Below are 12,930 nucleotides of genomic sequence, written 5' to 3'. Positions count from 1 at the left end.
ATTTAGAATATATTTACCGAGTCAAATTTTTGTTTTTGAAATGTTCCTTGTTGCAGAGTCCAGACTCAGTCAGTAGTGTTGAAAAGTCAGTCAAACTGAAGTCATTTGTGGCGTTGGAGTCTACCTACAACTACAATGTAATCAATTGTCTCACTATTTCAACTTGAACCTCAGGTATGTGTTGCACATACCACACACCATTTATCCAACATACTCCATATATAAATTATTTATTTTGTTTTTTTTTTGAGACAATTATTTTCTTAACCCTCCTTTCCCATGAAACGGTTCTAATAGTTTAGAGCTTGATTACTGTCAAAAAAAGAAGTTTAGAGCTTGATTAAAATGTACATAATTTTTTAAAAAAAGAAATAGAATAAATTTGTTTGAGAATTATTTTGTCTACGATTGATATTTTTTTTTTTTATAAGCATCTACAATTGAATTTGAATTCTTCCGTACAATATGTCTTTTGAATATTTTATATTAAGCTGATAAAAAAATTGTACAATGCTTGAACAACCAATTTTACTCTATGTTCTCATAAATTAAAATATTAGTTTTTTTTCCCTAATTTAAGATACTTAATAATTTTTATACCATCCTTGTTACATCATATTACTCCAATGACATGGGAAATTAAGATATTGGTTCATAATAATCTATAGATTAAAAAAGGGTTAAATATATTTTCATTTTGGATTTTGTATTAAGTGTAATAACCCCTAAAAATTAAAGAGGAATATTTAATGTTTGTTTCACAAGACAAATTTTTGAGATTATAACTTATAATTAACTCATCATATGATTAAAAAAAGCTATGCATATTTAATAACTGAAAATTTTGTGTGATTGTGGATGGTCTATCTTAGGCCTGATCATCAGTCGGTTTCGGTCAGGTTCGGGCCAAAAATCACTAAATCGATAAAAACCGCAACCATTTAATTTGGACCCAATTTCGACCGTCTATATCTTCGGTTTGTTCGGGTTTGGGTCATACGGGTGACGGGTTGAACGGGTCGGTTATTACGGGTTAGATCGAAACTTTGTTTACATCTAAAACTCCTCCATTATCCAAAAATTTCTAATTTTCGAGTAGTTTAATACCTCGTACACAATGCAACAAAAGATAGACGAAGTAAATTAAAAAACAAAGAGGGTTAGATGCAGTTACTTTCTTTCAATATGTAGATCTAAAGACAATAAAATATCAAGTTGAAGAGATGTAGAAATTAAAATAGATCTAGAATATATATATTAGAATATCTTTATCACCTTCTTTATCACCATATTATTAATTATAAGCTTTGTAAAATATAACATTTTTATCTTATATCAAAGATGAATAAAAATAACAAAGAGAATAGTATATTAGATTGAAAGGGAGAGAAGGAAAAAAATTAATTTGCATCTAATGATTGTTCGGTCAGTTTCGGTTATGGAGGGACAGAATTTTAGAGACCCGCACCCGTCTGTATATGCAACCTTTCATGCTCGGTTTTTCGCAATTTGTTGACCCGAGACCCGACCCGCACCCGACCGAATACTTCAATGTGTTGTCGGTTATATCAATTTCGAGTCGGGTCTCGGGTTCATGCTCACCCTACTCTATCTTCATGTTGCGAACATATAACATGTGACAATGACTTGTGTTTCCTAGATATGATATCTCACATTTGTTTTTTTAGTGGAAAAAAGATGAATAGGAAAGGAGACTATAAGTTCTAAGAGTAAAAGTGATTTTTTCCATTGTTTTGTTTGTAGAAGATGAAGGATCAGGATGCTCTGCTGTTAACAAATCACAAAGTTACACGCAGTCTTAGATCTTATCCGTCCATTTTAGATCGGTCGGTTCATATTGCTTCTTAATTAAATCAGTACAAATCAATCTCAACCATTAATATTAGATCGGACGGTCCTGATTAAAAACAGCGTGAAACCGCGTGAAAAATTGACAGCAGGAAATCTTGTTCCGAAGATGAACACATGTTGAGAAGAAAATTCTTGTGGGACCCACTCTATAAGACATCTTCCATTACTCAAAAACAAATTTGGAAGATGGCTTTGTGTAATATATCTTATAGCCAGTCATTCATTATTGTGATTGAATGTGATGTAGTAATCCTCTATTTTGTTACACTATGTGGTCCAAAAATATAAGAGAAATTTAAGTTATCAAAAGTTGATATATTGTTGACAAAATTCAAATTCAACATGCGGAAATGGTAAAGTTGTTAGGTTGGATGCTGTGACTAGAGTTCGAACATCAAATCCTCTATTTTATGTGCGTGAATTTCCAATAGCTATTGTCATTTGGTCTATCCGCAACAAAAATTGATATATTTGTTCCAATTTAGATCAGATATTTAAATTTTTAGTGAACATGTTTTCTCATGTACCTTTTTTTTTTTTTTTGACAGGAAAAAACATTTGCATTAGATAAGATAAATCAAATACAAACAAAGAGAGACACATTGTGTTAGGACATTCCCCAACCACAATTGAAAAACAACACAAACAATTAAGCCAACCAAGACTTGAGCATCAAAAAGCTTTGAGAAAATAGAAACCAACAATGCATGACCAAACAAATAACTTAATCCAATCACCCAAGCAAATTTCTTCCACAAATTTCTTCCAAACAAATACCATTGAGTATTTAATTCTGTTAAGAAGATTGTGAACCTACAGAGAATAGAGTGAGAACCATTCATTTCATAAACTTTTCATTCTAATTAATCATCTTAATTGATTCTTACAAATGATGATGCTTAAATAGATAAGCTAATACAACTGACTAACGGTACACCATTGACTTAGTGACCAAGCATTAACCAAGTAGGATGTGGATGATGTAATTCACTATATATGTAATTTTATTTCTTGATTTCCTTTTTCATTATATGAATAAGGTCTTGATCTTCATCAACGATGCAGTTACATTCGTCATACTAACTCGTGCCTCAGGCGAATCTTCACAACATCTCAATGCCAAAGCCAAAATAGATGATACATGAACTAAAATATCTTGAATTTCTTTCCCATGTTGTGAGACTAAATTGCAATCCACAACTTCTATTATTGAATTATGCATCGATTCACTAATCCACATTTTCAAGGTTAATTCTTCTGCAAACATTTCATTTGTTGGCTTCTTTCCTGTGAACATTTCCATTAGCATTATTCCATAGCTATACACATCTCCTTTAACAGAAACAACTCCCTTAGATCCATACTCTGCACGTCAACATTAATCACTAGTTACAATAGTTTAAGCTCATAATTAATAGTTCAAAACATTTATCTAGTATTATGGACACTTTCTCGAGTGAGTTTAACTAATTAATCTCATATTGATTATATCTAATATAACTTATAAGATAAGAAGTTACCTGGTGCAACATAGCCAATAGTAGCTAAAGTTTGAGTATGAGCTTTAGAATGTCCTTCATCCAAGAGCTTGGAAATTCCGAAATCCCCGACATGTGCAACCATATTTTCATCTAGTAGCACATTACTAGGCTTCAAATCACAATGAACCACTGGTATTGAAGAACCATGATGAAGATACTCCAATGCAGATGCCACATCTATCATTATATTCAACCTTTGTAAGAAACCTAAACAATGGTTATTTGAGTATAACCATTTTTCCAAGCTTCCATTTGACATAAACTCCATGACCAAAGATTTAAAATTAACATTTGAACAACTAGTAATAATCTCAACAAGATTTCGATGTCGAAGATTACGCATAGCATTGCATTCTGCATCAAAGCTTTTTGATGTTGCTTCCAATTTCAAATCAAGTACTTTAATTGCTACCATCTTTCCACTAGAAAGCATTCCTTGATACACTGATCCAAAGCCACCTCTTCCAAGTAGATTACTCTCACTAAATCCATTAGTTGCTTGCACAAGTTCAGAATAGGAAAGCCTTCTTAAAAGCCCTAAATTAGTTGATAAATCCTTTTCAAGAGGTTTTTCAACTTTTTTCCTTTTATGCATTTGAAGTATTATCCATGCAATTCCCAACACAACAATTAAGGAAGATATGCAAGTGATTAATATCATCTTTGTCTTTGATTTTTTCCTAATTTGTTTATCACATAGAGGAAATAGTAAGTAAGGACTACCACAAAGTGCTTCATTATGCATGAAAGATTGAGATGTGAATTTTTTGAAAGGTCCTCCATTAGGAATCTCTCCTTGCAATCTATTGTATGAAAGATTAATGTATTTAAGATAAGAAAGTGACTCTAAGGATTTTGGGATCTCGCCGGTTATAAGATTTTGAGACAAGTCCAAGAAACTCAAGCCTACCATTTCACCAAGTGATTTTGGAATAGGCCCTTTGATTTTGTTATATGCTAAGGACAAAGTTTCTAAAGTTGTCAAGAAACTTATGGTTGATGGAATGTTGCTTGAAATTTGATTTCTTGACAAATCTAATGATACAAGAGCTCTCAAATTCTTAATCATAGGTGGAAGATCTCCAATTATAGCATTGGAGGATAAGTTTACCTCTAAAACATCTTTGAGAGTCCAAAATGAGGAAGGTATTGTAGAGGTTAACCTATTGGATCCTAAGTCAAACTTTCTAAGAGAAGTCAAATTTCCCAAACATGTTGGTAACTCTCCAAAAAGCTTATTGTTTGTTAAATTCAACTCACTCAAACTCCTAATTTCACAAAGCTCATGAACTATAGATCCTTGCAATCCATTGTAGCTAAGATCCAAAGATTGAAGTTTATGTAACCCTTTAATTGTACTCGGGATTGATCCACGGAAATCATTATGACTCAGAGATAAGCGAATCAGGTTGCTCATGTTTCCGATTTCTAGTGGAATATTTCCATTAATTCCACAAGAGTTTGCCCAAAAGTGTTCTAAAGTTAAGTTTCCAATGGACTTGGGAAGTTTTGATTGGAAACTTATCTTAGATACTTCAAGATGTTTCAAATATCTACAACTTGTTAGTGAAGTTAAGAAGTCAAATTCAAGAGAATCATCTATTGTCAAATTATTGCCAGCTATGATGAGTGATTCAAGGACTCTTAAATTTCCAAATGAGTTTGGTATATTTCCACTAAACTCATTCGAACTCAAGTCAATTATGACTAGATTTGAAGCATTGGATATACTATTTGGAATTTTTCCAGCAAGTTTGTTTCCATATATGTGTATTTGTTGTAGGTTAGGAAGGCCAAATCCCATGTTAGATGGAAGCATGCCTGTGAAAGAATTTTGTTCAAGATGCAAATATTCCAATGTTGAAATGTTGAAGATTTTTGAAGGAATAGGTCCACTTAAGCTGTTATTTCCCATTTGTAGAAGCTGAAGTTGATTGAGATTGCCAATCTCCATTGGTATTGAACCTAAAATCACATATCAAGGAGGAAAAACAAATAAACAAAGACACATGTATAAGATGAAGCATGAACATGGATGAAATGCTTAAGAGAGAAAATTCATGAGAAGTTAAACTAAGTAGGAATTCTCTATCGGTTGTAAAAATTAATTTAAAGTATAAAACAAAGATGGAAAATTGAGGGTATACCTGAAAAAAAATTATTCTGTAAAGTTAATGATTGCAATAATGTGCAATTGCCAATTGATCGTGGAATGGCTCCTTCAAAATGATTACCAAATAAGGTAAAAATCTCAAGTTGAGGAAGTTGATTACACATCTCTTGTGGAAGAGTTCCATATAAATTGTTTCCATTAAGGTTGATCTCCATTAAAGAAGAGATGTTGAAGAGGGAGAGTGGAATTTCACCTGTATGTAACATCCAAAAATAAACTATAATGTCTTAGTCAAACCTTGTTTTAGACATGCAAATTTATAAGCTATATGGTATTAAGGTATACTCTACAAGTTAGTTTATTTGGTCTTGTTTAGGGTCGGACTGTCGATCCTGACTATTTGAAGATCCTGTTCAAATGTTCAAAGTAATCTTTTAATAAAAGAAAATGCAAAATGTTCAGGAAAAATAATTCTTTATTTAAATTGTAAATAACGTCAATAATATAAAAAATAATTATCCTTACTAATACTCTTATTATGTGGTACGAACTTTATAATTATACTCTCATATTTAAAACAAATCAGCTAACAAATAATAAATCAATTGAATTACTACTATCAATAAATTGAAAATATGAGGCACAAAAATTTGGAGGCCCGATTATGTAGTGCTAGTTGCACCCGCCCAAGACCGGCCATAATCTTGCCAAATAGACACGTTTGTTCCTATTAAGACATTTTTTTCTTCTTTATTCTTAGGAAATTTCACATTCAATATTTCTTTTACGAAAAACCCCTATTTAATTAATCATATTGAAATTCGTAAGTGCATTCTCTCTCTCTCTCTCATCATATTAATTAATATTAATAAGAAAAATGTTAGCTAATGTGTCCCAGAGCACTAGTTAAAAAACTAAATATGATAAATAAATATTAGAATTGGTGTATTTTATTTTTTAAAAATATATAATATTTGTTTTCAATATAAAAATGACTTCTTTTGCTTTCTTAATTAGTATCCGGGTCTGGGGACACTAGTTAGCATGACCCTATTAATAATTATACGGGTAAATATATAAAACTAACTTTCAAACAAATTTATTACTCCAACAATTTTTTTTAATACCCATAATTTTTTATAGAAATTCTTATAATAAAATACAGATGAAATATTTTCTATTACGAGTATATGTGAAAAAAAATAAATAATTGAAGTGAGACTTGCAACTTTTTTTTTATATAAGTGAGACTTACATTTAATGACAAATATTTTTTTAAAAAAAAACTTAATTATCTTATAATTGAATGTTGGACCTATCTAATCCTACAAAATCAATTTGAAAGATAAAAAATAACCTCTACAAATCTATAGTCAAACTATCTGGAACTTCTTAACAAATCATTAATAATAGTTGTGGTAACATGATTTTGTAAAGGTAAGTAACTTTAAAGAAACAATAAATAAAAAATAGTATGTCGGCAAAAGTATCTTACCCTCCAAGTTGACGCTAGTAAGATATAAAGATTGAAGCTTGATCAAGTTTCCAATGTCAGGTGGCATATGTCCTTTGTCAAAATTATTGAAGGATAACTCCAAATCTTCTAACTCTTTGCAAAAACGCCAAATATTTGGCATCTTACCAGAAAAATCATTAACATAAAGATAGAGTAATTTAAGGTTTGGAAGTCCTTGACAAACATTTGATGGAAGAATGCCACTGAGGTTGTTAAAACCAAGTGCCAATTTTTGCAATGATGAGTTGTTGAACATTAATATTGTTGATGATATGTTGCCAAAGAGAAGATTATTTTGAAGGTTCAAGATTGTCAGTTGTGTAAGATCACCAATTCCTTTTGGAATTTCTCCTTTAGTTCAATATATTATAGACAGAGGAAGAAATTTAGGATGATTCATTCATATCATAAAAAAGATCATTACAAAAAAAAATAAAAAATTAAACCAATTGTTAGTTAGTTCAGTGGTGATTGACACTGAACTTGGTAGGGAGGACCACATTTCGATCCCCAACAACTGCGATCGGAGGGGGCTGCAACCACTTGATGTCAGAACTGGCCCCTGAACCAGATTAAACTGGTGGTAAAAGCCAAAAAAAAAAATTGAATTTCTTTTAATGGTTAAATATATTTTTTATCCTTAAATTTTGTTTGCTTTTTAACGTTAATTCCTATATTTCAAAAAATCTTTTTAAAAACTCTATAGTTTCCTCTCGTTACCATATATAGTCTATCTATTTGTATTCTAGACAGAAAGCTGACGTGGCACATGATGGACCCAATTAAATATGTTTTTGGCTTAAATGCACTTTTGATCCCCCTATTTTCAAAAAAATGAAGTTTTGGTCCCCCTATTTTAAAAACCAACTTTTTAGTCCCCCAATTTTAATTTTTTTTTAGTTTTGATCCCCTATTCCATTTTAAGGCTAATTTTGTTGATGTGGCATTGTCACTAATGCATATCAGCGTCCACGTGGACAAATTTAATATCCATGTCATTATTTGTTTTTAATTCAATAAAACTTATTTTATAAAATAATTTAATTAAACCTAAGAAAGTCATTAAAATAAAAAATCCAAAAATTCACAACCTCTAATTTATTAAACCTAAGAAAAAACAAACAATCACAACATGGACATGATCCTCTTTGATTCATATCAAACAATTGCATATTGAAAGCAAGTTTTGTGTTTCAAGAACCTTCAACTTTCATCATCATCCAACTTTATATAAAATCAATCTATAATTAAACTTCAAACTTAAAACAATTTTTGGGTTTTCATTCAAACTCATCCAAAGTCATAAATAGTTTAAAGAGTATGAGTAATTTCTATTGAAACACAAAATCATCTCTAATTTCTTTTCGTTTTTAAAAATCCAAAAATTGTTGAGTTTGAACGGAAACCATAGGATTAGTGAAATCCATAAGGAAGGATTCTCTCCGACGGTGAATAAAATTCTAGTAGTTGAAGGTTTGATAATTAGGGTTTCAAATTTCATATTTTATAAGATTTAATAATTATTATTTCAGTTGAATATATAATTCTAACAATTAAAATATTTTATAAATAAAATTTTATTGAATTTAAAAATATATAATAATGACATGGATATTAAATTTGTCCACATGAATGTTGCCACATCATTAGATACAAGGCCACATCAACAAAATTAACCCTAAAATATGATGGGGGATCAAAACTCAAAAAAAAATGAAAATAGGGGGACTAAAAAGTTGGTTTTTAAAATAGGGGGACCAAAACTTCATTTTTTTGAAAATAGGGGGACCAAAATTGCATTTTAGCCTATGTTTTTTATCCTTACATTTTTCTTGATTTTTAACAATAATCTGCATTTCAAAAAAAGTTTTTAAAACCCTACAGTTTACTCTGCTACCAAATTTTTTCTATGCAATTACACCATGCAGTACTTTGCGGTTTGTACTTTGTACACTGCACAATGCAATTATACAAAGTATCTACACAAAAATTAAATTAACAAGTAAATTTAATTAAACTTAATCACATGCATGTTATGATGTAATGGAATGAGTATATCATACCTGATAATGAATTATTTGACAAATGAATTTCTTCAAGTGAAGACATGTTGGAAATTGTGGATGGTATGATTCCAGAGAGTTTGTTATTTCTAACATCCAAAATTCTTAACCTACCAAGTTGACAAATAACATGTGGAATAGTTCCTTTGACCAAATTTGATTTCCAATCTAAGTATTCCAACATTGACAAATTGGATATAGATTGAGGAATATATCCAACAATTTTATTATAACCAAGATCTAAATATTGAAGTTTTGATAAGTCCCCTATCCTTAAAGGGATTTCTCCAACAAAATTATTGTAACTCAAATCCAACCATTTCAATCTATGCAATTGAAGTAACTCTTGTGGTAACTCACCATGGAAATTATTGCCTTGTAGATCAAGAAAAACAAGAAAAGAAAGATTTCCTAGTTGAGGGGAAATGGTACCTTCAAGGCCCATGTTACTAAGATTCAATGCATTTATTCTTCCATGATGTTCATCACAAGTAACACCAACCCAATTGCATGAAGAGAAAGAAGAAGAAGAAGAAGAATTAGTGGAAATTGACCAATTACTAAGCATATGATAAGGGTCTAAGGTAATAGATGATTTGAATGCTAGAAGTGAAAATTCATCTGTGGTGATGTTTTTAGTACTTTTAGCTAAGCAAGTAGTGAAGAAGAAGTAATAGAGTGAGACAGAGAGAATACAGAGCAAATTAGAATAACTAGAGCATAGTTTGGCCATTGAAAATGTGATATATGACCAAGTCTAAGCAACGATGAGGATATATAATAATAATAATATATACAGGCTGACGTTTTTTAACTTCACAATAAGTGTACCTGCTTGGTGTAAAACTTTTTAGTTATGAGGAGAAAGCCTAATTCAGAATCTGGTACGAGGTAAGTAAAATTTAATAAAAAATTATTTTACCAAGAATTAAACTCGGATTCTTCTAACTGATTTGTCTAGGAATGACAATGGGTAGGGTATGGGTAAGGTACTATAGTACTCATCTCCATACCCGCGGATTGAAAAAATACCCGTACCCATCCCCATACCCGCATGGGTAACAACTTTTGCCCCCGTCCCCATACTCTATGGGTACCTAGGTACCCATACCCGTACCCGTTACCCGCATTTTTACTAAAAATAAATTGATCAATTATAAAATATCATATAATTTTAATAGAATTAAAAAAATTTCAAAGATTTAAATATTGACTAATGAAAATTATAAACAAAATTATTACTAACTTTATGTTAAAGTTCATATTTATGTTAAATATTCACATTATTTTTATATTATGTTATAAATAAACATTTTTATTAAAAATATATAATAGTTTAGTAGAGTTGTATTGTTTTAAATTGATTTACATATATTATAATATAATAATATAAATAAAATAAATAAATATATATTATGCGGGTATGGGGCGGGGTGGGTACTAAGGTACCCGTACCCGCACCCATTCCCGTTCATTTTTGGGGGTAATTACCCATACCCGTACCCAAAATGCGGGATTTTACCCTACCCATTGTGAGTAATTTTTGCGGGTACCCTCTGGGTATTGGTCAAATTGCCATCCCTAGATTTGTCACAGGAGAATTTATTAAACACTTTAATCCAAAATCACGTTGGTTTAAAACTTATTTACTTATGCACATATTAGACAGAGAAAATCTTAGATAGGCACAACCACAAATAAAATATATTTAGGTGCACACACAAATGAAGAAAAAATAAAAATAAAACAATTTAATCACATCACTTAATATTAATCCAATGTTTTATTTTTAAATTTTTTGAATTCATGTGTATGCGCCCAACATGTGTCATTTAATTTATCATGTTTTACGTTTTATTAATAAGTGTGATTTTTGTTTTTCCCTTATAATTTGGGACAAGAAAAAAACAAAACAGCCTTATTTGACCATCTTGTGCCCCAGAGGCACTAGTTAGCATTTTTCATTAATTATTTACTTGGGAAATAGCTACACAATACTGCATATGTGACAAGCATTGTAGTATAAAGTTGTTAATAAGCTACATGCTTACTGTGAGTCAAATTTGTCCAGAAAAAGAGAGGCCAGCTATTACAAAGTTTCTCATTCTATAGTAGTAACTTTTCTTTTACAAAATTTACAAGCATTTTCTTAGATGTTTTTTTATGGCTCTAACTAAACTTACTTAACCACTCATAATTTGTTTTAAATCCATAATTTTTATAAAGTTTGTAATAACCTCAAAAATTATATTTTAAATCAGTCCCATACAAAATACATTTGAAAAAATTGACATAACTTTTGTCCTTTTTTCTCTCTTTCTCTCATGTGAGTTGTAGGCTGTAGCTTGTAGCCTTGTAGTAGGAGAAAATGCATTCACAATTTCACATGCTAAGAGAGGACAAATCAACTTACGAAAAAGAGGGGAGCCACTAATTCAAGTCGAAGTCAATTACCTAACAAGAAGACTCAAATTTGGATTTTGAAGCTTTTGCATTCACATTTGATGATATGACATTATTATTCCTTATATTTTTTTGCTATGATTTGAGCTATTATCATTGACATGTTCTTTGACACCATTTTACTTTATTCATACTTGTGTTCAACTTATATGATTTCTTGCGCTATTCATATTCCATAAAACACATCTTTATTTTCTTCTCTTTCACATTATTGAGTCAATAAGAGTAATCTCTTTCACACAATAATTATCTCTTAGAATTGAGTTTTTGATGTAACTTATATTTTCAAAATCGGCTTATAGTTGAGGATTGCCTCTTAGTTATAAATTTTTGTGCAGGACAAGTCACATCTAATATGAGATTTTTTAACACACCTCTCACATCTATAACTATTAGACTTGTTAGGTGAGAATTTTTGGTAACTAGAGTGAATTTCACGTTCAACTCACATCTAATATGAGATTTTTTAACACACCTCTCACATCTATAACTATTAGACTTGTTAGGTGGGAATTTTTGGTAACTAGAGTGAATTTCACGTTCAGTATAATACAGCTCATTAACAAACAATATGAAGTATAACGATCAATAATTAGAGGCCCATATTTGTTTGGCATGATTATCAATAATTTGGAAATTAATTCTTACTATATTGAACTAATAAGTAGAGCTGTTAAAATTGGGCCGACCCATTTACCCATGACCTTGGGAAGATCGGACCTAACAAATCTAACCGATGTTTTCTCTCCCCACTCCCTGTGATTCTTTTATACCCCCCAATATTCCGATTTTGCCTTTGCAAAAAACTTCGGTTCGCAGAAACCGAATTTTTTCTAGTACAAATTCAAAGTAAATTTCGGTTTTCAAGGCAAAAAAAACTTCGGTTTCTATAAACCGAAGTTTTTTGCAAGGGTAAAATTGGAAATTCAGGGGGTATAAAAGAATCACGGGGGGTGGGGAGAGAAAACATCAATCTAACCTAAATGTTATTGGGCCTTTTAGGCCCAAGTCTAAGCAGGTCATATGAAAATTGGGTTGGGCCAAGCTAGTCCATTAGGCTTTGGAATGACCCATTATAAAAAAATTGTCAATTTTGTAAAAATAATATTAATAAAAACATAAAATATTATCATCTAATTAAAAAAATATTATAAAAAATATAATTAAATGAATAAAAAGGGATATATTTACCTAAACCTTTTAAAAAATTATGTTTCTAATTTATTGATTTAATTTAATTTTTTATAGGAATTAAACTAGAGGTCAATTGGTATTCAGTGCGATGTAAAAATTATTTACATTTGCATATAATTATATCTTAATAAAATTAATAATTATGAGAAATTAATATATCAAAGTGAC

The 12,930-nt window shown here is 30.5% G+C and overlaps 1 protein-coding gene across 1 annotated transcript; it reads right to left on the bottom strand.

Annotated features, from left to right (window-relative positions):
- Window positions 1-2,386: 2,386 nt before the first annotated feature.
- On the bottom strand, window positions 2,387-9,893 carry LOC123898712 (probable LRR receptor-like serine/threonine-protein kinase At3g47570). Its single transcript, XM_045949726.1, has 5 exons — window positions 9,106-9,893; window positions 7,022-7,393; window positions 5,561-5,779; window positions 3,393-5,378; window positions 2,387-3,237 (listed from the first exon to the last, which is right to left on the bottom strand). Exons 1-5 carry the CDS (start codon window positions 9,836-9,838, stop codon window positions 2,900-2,902), a joined length of 3,648 nt encoding a protein of 1,215 aa, XP_045805682.1. The 5' UTR covers window positions 9,839-9,893; the 3' UTR covers window positions 2,387-2,899.
- Between the last annotated feature and the right edge of the window lie 3,037 nt (window positions 9,894-12,930).

The sequence above is a fragment of the Trifolium pratense genome, linkage group LG7 (genome assembly GCF_020283565.1).
Source record: "Trifolium pratense cultivar HEN17-A07 linkage group LG7, ARS_RC_1.1, whole genome shotgun sequence".
NCBI classification, from domain to species: Eukaryota; Viridiplantae; Streptophyta; class Magnoliopsida; order Fabales; family Fabaceae; genus Trifolium; species Trifolium pratense.
The sequence above is the reverse complement of the archived record's forward strand: the minus strand, read 5'-3'. Positions and strand labels throughout refer to the sequence as shown.